Source organism: Pundamilia nyererei, unplaced genomic scaffold, assembly GCF_000239375.1.
Source record: "Pundamilia nyererei isolate P.nyererei 1_Seehausen unplaced genomic scaffold, PunNye1.0 scaffold00157, whole genome shotgun sequence".
NCBI lineage: Eukaryota > Metazoa > Chordata > Actinopteri > Cichliformes > Cichlidae > Pundamilia > Pundamilia nyererei.
Window position 1 is genome coordinate 768,958 of NW_005187558.1, and position 9,706 is coordinate 778,663.

Consider the following 9,706-nt stretch of genomic DNA (forward strand, 5'->3'; position numbering starts at 1 on the left):
TATATGAACCTTACCTGCCGGCTTTGGTGATGATCATCTCCGTGCCGATGTCGTGGAAGCGCTTCCACAGGTCCGCGCACTGCAGCTCCACCTGAATCTCATCCATGGAGGCCGGGGGAGACGGGTCGCAGGGGCCCGGGGCCAGATCGGCAGATGAGCCGAAAGAACACGACGTCCTCTCGGCTAGACCTTCTCCGTCCGAGCCGGGACTCGCCTCTGAGTCTGAGGGGGGAATAAGGAAGATGAGAAGGCAGCTCTGAAACAGTGGAATTAAGCGCTTTAAGCTTTATGCAGGAAACTTGGCACGACCAGAAAGTACAGCGCGGTTCTCTCGGCTGACTCCAAATCACCTGCCGGCTACAGCCGGAGAGAAGCGTTTGGCTTACTGGCTCAGGCTCGTCATGGAGTTCTGGGTCGGTGTCAAAAGCAGAATAAATGCTGCGTAAAGGCCTTTGAAAAGCGACTTAGAAAATATTAAATTTTAAGTCGGGCCACACAATGAAGAATTCTACTGGGAAACATTTAGCAAATGAAATTTCCCCTCAAGTGTTCCTCCTGGACCAAGTTTTACAGACTGACCGTTCAAAGTCATCAGCGCAGTCACAGCGTTAGACCAGATAAAACGTTGCTCCGATCTTGAAGCAAATCCAGACCTACAGGAGAGCTTTTCCATCTTTCTGAGCTTCTAATTCCCCCAAAAAACAACCAGAGTGACCTCACTTTATTTCACGTCGCCCTATTTCAGTGTGCTTTAAACTAGCAGGCTACTATACAGCGGACAAAAATAAAAAGCACACCTAAGAAATTCGAGTGGCTTTCTGTGAGAAGTTCAATTTACTCAGTTGAAATACGTCACCCAAGCTGTTGCTGTGTTATTTACATCAGAAACACTTATTACTTAAGTTTGCATTCTACACTAAAAGCTACTTTCTTGTAATAAAAATAGAATTAATTTTAAAAAACGCTGTAAAACCAACAAATCCCTTCCACGGAAAGAGGAATGTAGACTTACACAACCAGCAGTTGCTCTGCCCCCTTTTCTCTGCTTGAATCTGTAATGTGATTTAACACATGTGATGTCTTTTAGATTTAAAATTTCAACCTTTAGGGCTTAAATATATTTTTAAAAAAAGATCATCTTTTTTTCCAGCTGGGTTGCCAAAAACTTCACTGCTCAAATCTTTGAACCTGCACTTTATCCAGATAGAAACCTTCACAAGATCACCACATGCTTTCTCTCGTTTCACTTTTCTCAGAAATAGTTTATAGCCGAATATCCTACACCCTTTCCAACACCACCACCACTACCACCACCACCACCACCACCCAGAAAGTAAAAAATAAAAAGAATCTAATAATGTATTATTTATTGAGGGCCCTGACACAAGGAGGTTAACTTGGCAGACTAAGGGCACACAAATATGGTTATGTAAATGCGGAGCTGCTGAGAGACTGGACAGAGTCCCAGGCGAAAAAAAACACCGAGGCGCAGGCCGAGCCAACCCTGCTGGAAACAAGAGAGTGAAGGGGAGAGATAGGAAGAGCAGGGGGCGAGGGGTGCCGTGACCACAGAGAGACGGAGAAAGTCTTTCTATCATCTTCTTTGGAGATCCCTCCAGTGTCACTGCAGCCAGTGAGGACTGTCACACATGATTCCCTTTAACTGTTCACACTCATGCACACAGTCATTCAGCTGCCCCCTCACACTTTATAAACACATGCTCCTGGTGCCAAAGGAAGAGGACAGGATGGAGGGCTTAAGTGAAATGAAGAAAAAATCACGTCTGTATTACTCTAATTAATTTTTAAAGGGGCCTGTAAGGTTAGATCAATCAAACTCGGGGCTTTCAATGAAAATTAAACACCTTATTTTATTAAGATAAACAGACTTCTATTGTTAACCTGCTTTAGACATTTGCTTGTATTCTTTTTTTTTTATTGGTATAGAATTTTCATATAATGTTTTGGCCTAGGGTTGAGTGTTTTCAGCCTTGCACCACCATCAGTCTCAATAATGTCCGCAGTGAAGTTTGATTAACTCTGTTTCAAGCTGTGTGGCACAACTGTAAGTCTGTCACCAAATTAAAATAAGAAGCTCAAATAAGGGTATAAATCTACAAGAATATCATTTGTCAGGTTTCAGTGTTGAATTGGGGTCTTCTAATAATCTAAACACATTTGCTAGTTCACTCTAACAGTAACGAGGTTCCAAACAAATAAAGAATGCGAACATCTGTGCCATCAAAATTAAGCTCGATCGGAATATTTGCAGTAAACATGGGCTGAAAAGCTACCCTGTGCAATCCACTATTGGCATCTCAAGCTAGTTGATGGTGTGTGAAGCAGAGGCGCTCAGAGGAAACAGATGCATTCCAGACAGCAAGAGCAGCTCGATTAAATGAGATAATTTTGGTATGAATGTCTTCAAGATGCAGAGGGGGCGAACCAAAGGACCAAGCTGGAGCCAGGCCACCCTGACACTAGGCTGAAGGACCTGTCCTCTGCCACTCGGCGGCTGCACACACACACGAACGCAGAGCTCTAAACCTAAATGGCAAACAGGCAAACATACCTAGCAGCAGGTAGAGCTCAATGTGTGCGTTATGTCCATGTGTAGATTTAAATGGCACGTCTGAAGTCAGGTCACAGTTTAAGAACTCAGAGCAAATGTGTCAAAATCGAGCAAAACAGGAAACACAGCATAAAACCTTTAGTCCAGAGTCGCACAGCGCCAAGATTATAAGACCTGGGTTTTTGTTTCAGAGCTTAAGTTCCCACTTTATGCTGAACAAATAAAAACTGACATTTATTGATAGACAAAAATTTGCCCACTCAGCAGAATTCTGTCCCCTCTGAGGCTGTGGTTAGCTACACACACACACACACACACACACACACACACACACACACACACACACACACACACACACACACACACAAACAGAATATCACATGGGGCCAGCATCTTGTGGTTCTTTAAGCTCATGCCAGGCCTTATTAAATTGAGACTAACACTGATGCTAAGCCACTAATTGGCCAGAACTGAATCGTCTGTGCTGTACATTACGGTGGTCTCTTGTGTTGCAGTTCACATTTTGTCACTACACTGTCAGCAGAACTCAAGCGGGGTTGAACTGTAAATAGATAGTTATTAATATGTTAATAAGGAGAAGTAGATTATTGTTATTTGAATTTATTTTATCACCAATTAAAACTTCAAGATCGGATCTATATCATCCGTGTAAAATACTGGTTTAAATGATCGAGTATAGATGTCTTATTAATTTCCTTCTAATGAACAGTACTGACCTTTTTAACCTGATTTGGGCTGCAACACTTCAAAACAATTCCACAAGTAGGTAATATTACAAATCATGCAACTTTTTAAAAAAATTGAAAACACATGCCAAATATATCCCTTTGAAATGATCTGCAAATATCCGTTTGATGTTGGGGTGCACTGATAAAAGATGTCATGTCTTAGGTTGCAAAACTGGAAAAACGCCATCAGCGGCGGTTTGCCCAGCATGAAACCAGTGAGTAACACCATCCACACCGTGAGAGCACCTGTTTCCTACACTGATGCAGACTGGAGGTAAGCAAACTTCAAGCCCATCTCTCTCTATCAGCTTGCATGCTTACACAGAGAGGGAGCTTTTGGAGAAATGGCAAACAGAAGGAGCGGTGTAGTGACATTAATATATAATTTTACATTGATCTTAATAGGTTATAAATACCCGATTTTTAGCAAAATGTCAGTTTGTTGCATGGCTTCAGTTCTGCGTATTAAAAAGTAATTATTATAAATTACCGCCATACAAATCGCATAATTCTGAATTCACAGTAGATGTAGTTTAACTTGTTAATCGATGTTTTAATGGATAAATATTATGAGTGTGTGGTGGAAGTAGTTCTGTGAGGTCTAACAAAACAACGTTTTTTCAGAGCTAACTGAGCTGCTGAGCTCTTCCAGGCAGGCTGTTAAATCCGAGCCTGGTTCAGTTCTGTGCTTGTCTCAGTCCTGCCCTTGTCTTTGAGGCTAATAAACGTGTTATACGACCAGCCGGCTTCCAGCATCGCCTGCAGTTGAGTAAAAATAAAATCACTCCGTTAAGGATTCCTCTAAACCACATAATCTGACCACAGAGACTCGCTGTTCTCGGTCACCTCCGCCCGACGCGCCAAAGTGGAGGCTTTCGGACTCAAGCAGGGCCCGCAGAACCTGCCAGGAATCCGCCTGCTAATGAGCGGGACAGAGGGACCAGGAACTGGTCCACTCAGCCACAAATTCTGAAACTATACAAAAACTATGAGGAGATGAACTTAGAGACCTTTCTGCTCCCCGCTGCAGCCAAAAACAACTTTTTAGTAAATGACTTGAAGGTCTTTTTCAGTGACTACCAAGCTTTATTTTTTCTTGATGCGTTTACCCTTTCAAACACATACAGAAACGAGCTGCTTGTAATCAGCGTTTAGTTCCACCTTCCTCATTTCACCACGGACGGCCTTCAATAACAACAAACTTCCCAAGAGAGCTCCTGGGAGGCAAACCCTCGAGAAAACTATAGTTTGGTTTTGTTTATTCGCTTTTGTTATTTTTATTATTATTGCTTTTACTCTTTAAGGTTTGCGTTTGGATCCGTTTGAAGACCGGAGAGTAGCCGTGCGACCCCAAAGGTCAGACTGCTGCAGGCGGCGAGGTAGTGTTGGCCTGAGACCGTCTGAGCCAGCTCAAGGCTCAAAGCTCAGCTTCTACCTTTCTGCGCATTCATACAAACATTTAATGAGCAGTGATGCGGTTATGATAGAACTTGATTCACACAGGCCCACGCGGCGAACTAATGTGAATTCACATGTGCATAGCGTACATTATCTACACGGCTCATTTAGTCCTCTATATTAATTTTACTTTTCAAGTGACCGACTTAACAAAAATCTTTTTTCGTGAATGATTTTAAAGATAAAACTAAACTGAATTGCAGCTGAAACCCGTGAAGCGAAAAACGAACATTGTGAACTCAAAGGGAAGCCTCAAGGTATTTAAAACAAAAAAGAAACAAAAAAAAACAGTCAGGGTTATTTTGCAGGGTTACTTAATCTCCACGCATTACGCCTTAAGATTGCTGAGACAAAACAGATTATGTTTTATTTAAAATAATTATATTGCGCAATGAAAATATAGAAATGCTGACTTGGCGCAAAAAACTTACAATGAAGTTTGTTTTGAGCTGCAAAAAAGCTATGATTTAAAAATTAAAATAAAAAAAGAACAAACTATATAAACTTATTTTTTTTAATTGCTTCATCGCGCATGCTTGTTTTAAGGATACGTATAAAACTACTTACAATAAAATATAATTATTTTTTGCCACGCTTTCTAAACTGTGATATTTATTTCACTCCGTTGTTATTATTATTATTATTATTATTTAGTTTTCCTTTGCTTTTACACAACCCGCCTTTCCACTACTTGAGTGCAGTTATGAACTCAAATATTTCATAACCATCTTGTGTGACTGTTAGTTTCATACAACACATTTAAAGCGCTTACCCGTTTTAAGCAGATGACGTGACAACATTTGATTTCTTTCTTTTTCTTTAAGCGTTCTCTGTGCGCACTCGTGAATGGAGAATGGACGGGCTGCTCTGCGAATTTGTGCGCCTTAATGCAATTCTCCACAGAAACGTATTTTTTAAACTCTCATCAGAGGACAGTGTAATTGTGACTATTTAAAGGCTGCTCCTCTTCGAGGATGAAACGTGTTAGACTGAGTGGTTAGTTTCAACCAGTGCACCTTCCTGCAGTAAACTGAGGCCTCCCTGCAGTTCAAGCAGATTATTGCTGGGCTAAAATGGCTCAAGGAGCAAACAGCTGATTCAAATGTGTTTTTATGTGTTTCTGGTGCAGCTTCACATTGTAATCCGCCAGTCCAGAGTCAAAACTTGGCCAACCCACAAAAAACCTACCAAATATCAACTAAGTCCTAACTGTTTTTGTGCTTTTTCATTATTATTATTATTGTTGTTACTGATGAAAATCAACGCATATGCTGAATATATGAGACAATATCCCTGTAGACCAAACGCATAACTCCACAGGCTTGCATCTCAGTCTGTTTAATGTAAAGATCTGAACAATGTGGAGCGTGGACTCTGTGTGCTCTGCATGGGGTTGGGTCATTGAACACAGAGCCACGTTTTGACTCGGGACTTGTGGATTTGCAGTGCTCTGCAGTGACATTTGAGCGATGTTGTGCGTGTCTGCGCACTGACCGGGATCCATATCCAGACAGTGCGCCGGATCCTCTCCGTCCGTGGCGAGGCTCTCCATGGACAACTCCAGCTCCTTCTCCTCCCAGCCCCGGAGCTTCCTCTTCTTGTTGGAGCCGATCAGGGCTTCCACGGAAAAAGCGTGGGCTCTAGAGCTCAGAGCTGCGGCAGATCGCCTCCTTTCACTCATTTCTCACAAAATCCACCCTAAGTGGGGGGAAGCGGCGAAAAACCCACTCCGTCCGTCCAACGCAGCGAAGCAAAACAATCAAAAAAAATAAAAAGAAGAAGAAGAAAAAATGCACACGTCAGTGTTTACAGCGGATCGCAAACTCACCAAGTGTCCAAAGTAATCCCAACTGTGACTAGAAACGCCGCGACAAACTTTTGGAGGACTGTGTCATCCTGGCAGCGCGGCAGGACTCGGTGTTTTTGATGCGGTGTGCTGCTTCACGCGTTTCTCCGTGCTTCCACTCCGTGTCTTTTTCTCTCTCTGTCCCCCTCACTTCTCTCTGATTGATAATCACTTCTGGAGGAGTCTTTTTTTCTCTCTCTCAAAGGCGCAGAGGGCGGCTCTCCTGCGCTCTGGCAAAGCCGCGTGTCCAATGAGAAGTAAGAACACAGAGCTAGACAAAGTGTTTTGTCCAATGGCAGCAGCAGGAAGGAGCGCGTCCGGGAAAAGGAGCCATCTCTCCGACTTCAACAGCCTAACGAACTTACTCCATAATGAATCACATGGAGACACATATATGTTTTTACTGTGCTTTTATCGACATTAAAGGCAGGGCCTCATGTAAATACACCAATCAGATCATTATCAGTTCAAACTTTATGGGCTTAATAATATATAAAAAAATTAAAAAAAAAAAAAGACCTCAGCAACACACCTATTTTAGTCTTTGATACCCAGATCCTGCAACTTCACTTTAAGTCCTAATCTGACTGTTGATCATCAGCTTTGGAACTGCAGAGGCCGAGGCGAGGCCTTCGGCCTCACGGAGACCACCACAAAATAATATTCTGATATTTTACACTTTCACAAAGTGCTTGAACCTGATTCCATCATTAAAAGTCGTTGCAGGAAAAGCTCAATTACAGCTCCATTGTGTCAGCCCGACAGCTGAGGAACCGGAACAGAGCTTCAGCAGGACAGGTGGGCTGATCTCAGAGCTGTGCGCTCAGGACACAACAAACGGAACGAGACGATTAGCAAGTAAAATTCTTGTGCTCTGCTCAGCTCGTTGAGGGCTCGTTTTTAACAGATCTGCAGGTCAGTAAAAGAAAAACAGAGTCGCAAGAAACATACGCGTCCAGGGCTTAGAGACATCTTTTTTCAGATGAGATCATTTTGCTTGGAAAAGGAGAGAGAAAAAAACACTGCCATCAAATTCTCGGCTGATTATTTTGTTTTGTTTCATATTGATGTTAATAACTGTCTAATTTGAGAATGAATTATCCTCAAACAATCCCCATTTAAATTCCCGACACATATAAAACCAATAATGGAATAATATCAGGCTGAAATAAATCTGACTAAACGATTATTTATTCCAGCTAATTAAACGATTGGAAAATAGAAACTTTGAGTTGCGAAAGTAAAAATGTACTATTTGTAATATTTTGGCCTGACGCAGAAGCGTATTTCCATGCATTTTTTACCGGCAGGTAGAAAAGCTTTTATAGAATACTAGCCCCACCTTTGCAACCAAATATTAAAAATTAAATATTGATTAAAGAAAATGACGCTCAGCGTTATAATATAATACAGCGGGAAGGTGATCGGTTTCTTGGGATCAAATTCCTGTTTTAAAAAAATCGGCGGCCCTTTGTTGAGACTGTTTTGAGCTGCTGAGCTGCACGTGATCAGTCTGCAGGCCTGACGCTCAGTTCGGGGACGATCAGTTCCTGCGGGGGGAAATAATTTACACATTTTTCATCAGCTGCGGGTCGAAAAGTGTCAGGGGTGGGGAAGAGCCGCGGATGATCGCTGCCTGTGTGATCAGTCAACACAAACGCGTCTGTGGGAACCGGGCAGGCCCCAAGTCAGAGTGCCGTTCTTGAAAAAGGAGCTTTCCAGAGGTTATTGCTGTGCATCTGTCATCTTGAAATAAATACTGCGCGCACACGAGGATGGCTCGCAGGAAACTGAAGAAAAACGGTGAGCACATTGCAAAAAAGAAATAGAGGTGGGTAGTTTCATTCTCCTGTACAGAGATCAACGCAGCAGGTATACTAATATGTGAACTTGTGGCGGCTTAAAAGGACATTACTTGCGCTACGGTCTTTATGGTAATATGCGCGCAAAACGTTTGCGGACATATTTGAACTAATTACTTGGATAAAAGAGGAATACGGACTTCTGTGTTAGAATATTATAACAAACTGTGGCAGTCTGTGTGACTCTATATCACGGGTTCTTTTTATTTATTCTTGATGTTTTGTAAAAGAAAGAAGAAAAATGTTTGTGCGTAAAATTCTTCCAAAAGTAAACAAGTAAATATTGTGTGCGCACTGGTGTGGGGTGGGGGACGTTGAATCCCCCGTGGGAGGAAACTCGTTAAACACTAAAACCAACTGTTTGCCATTTAGATCCCAATTATAGCCCTGATGGCATCTCATTCACCCAAAAAGTGAAGCAAGCGACGGAGATCTTTTTTTATCCTTTAGAAACTTGGAACGAGCAATTCATGCGTTTGTTTTATCTCAACTGGATTACTGCACTATATGTGGGTGTCAGTCAGTCCAGCTTGGCCCGGCTCCAACTTGTACAGAATGCTGCAGCTCGCCTTTTGACTCCTGTGAAGAAACACCAGCATATTACTCCGGTGCTTGCTTCCCTTCATTGGCTTCCAGTGCGTTTTAGAATTAAATCCAAAATCTTACTTTTGACTTATAAAGTGCTAATTGGCAGGCACCGGACTATTTGTCTGACCTATTGCAGCTTTATACGCCCTCTAGAGCCCTTCGATCAAGCGATCACCTGCTCCTTACATAAGTCTAGGATGGTTCATAGAGGAGATCGGGCATTTGCGGTTGTGGCACCGAAATTGTGGAATGATCTACCTCTCCACATTAGAAAGGCCCCAACTGTTACTCTTTTTAAATTGCATCTTAAAACATAATTTTTTATTCTGGCTTTCGAAACTGTATGAGAGTTACCAATTCTTTTATCCTAATTTTCTTTTAATTTTCTTACCTGTTGTTGTTGTTAATGTCATTGTTTAATTGTTATTTTGTACAGCACTTTGGTCAACTCCCTGTTGTTATTAAATGTGCTTTATAAATAAATAAATGAAATGAGTGGGCAGTATTAATAAATCCGTTTCCTTAAAAATTCTTTTCCCTTTTAGATTCCTTTAGTAATCGGAGTTATACCACGTCGACCACAGTGAGGTTTTCGATTAAATCCGGCGTGGCCCCGCGAGATCGACACGTG

General features: G+C 42.1%; 1 protein-coding gene across 1 annotated transcript in view; it reads right to left on the reverse strand.

The window, feature by feature from the left end:
- tbx15 (T-box transcription factor 15) overlaps positions 1 to 6,776 on the reverse strand; it is a 31,970-nt gene extending 25,194 nt beyond the window's left edge. The window contains exons 1-2 of the mRNA XM_005745278.1: positions 6,274 to 6,776; positions 15 to 222 (exon numbers count right to left, since the gene is read on the reverse strand). Coding sequence (XP_005745335.1) covers positions 15 to 222; positions 6,274 to 6,460 — 395 coding nt within the window. The 5' untranslated portion in view covers positions 6,461 to 6,776. The remainder of the gene's footprint in view (positions 1 to 14; positions 223 to 6,273) is intronic.
- Between the last annotated feature and the right edge of the window lie 2,930 nt (positions 6,777 to 9,706).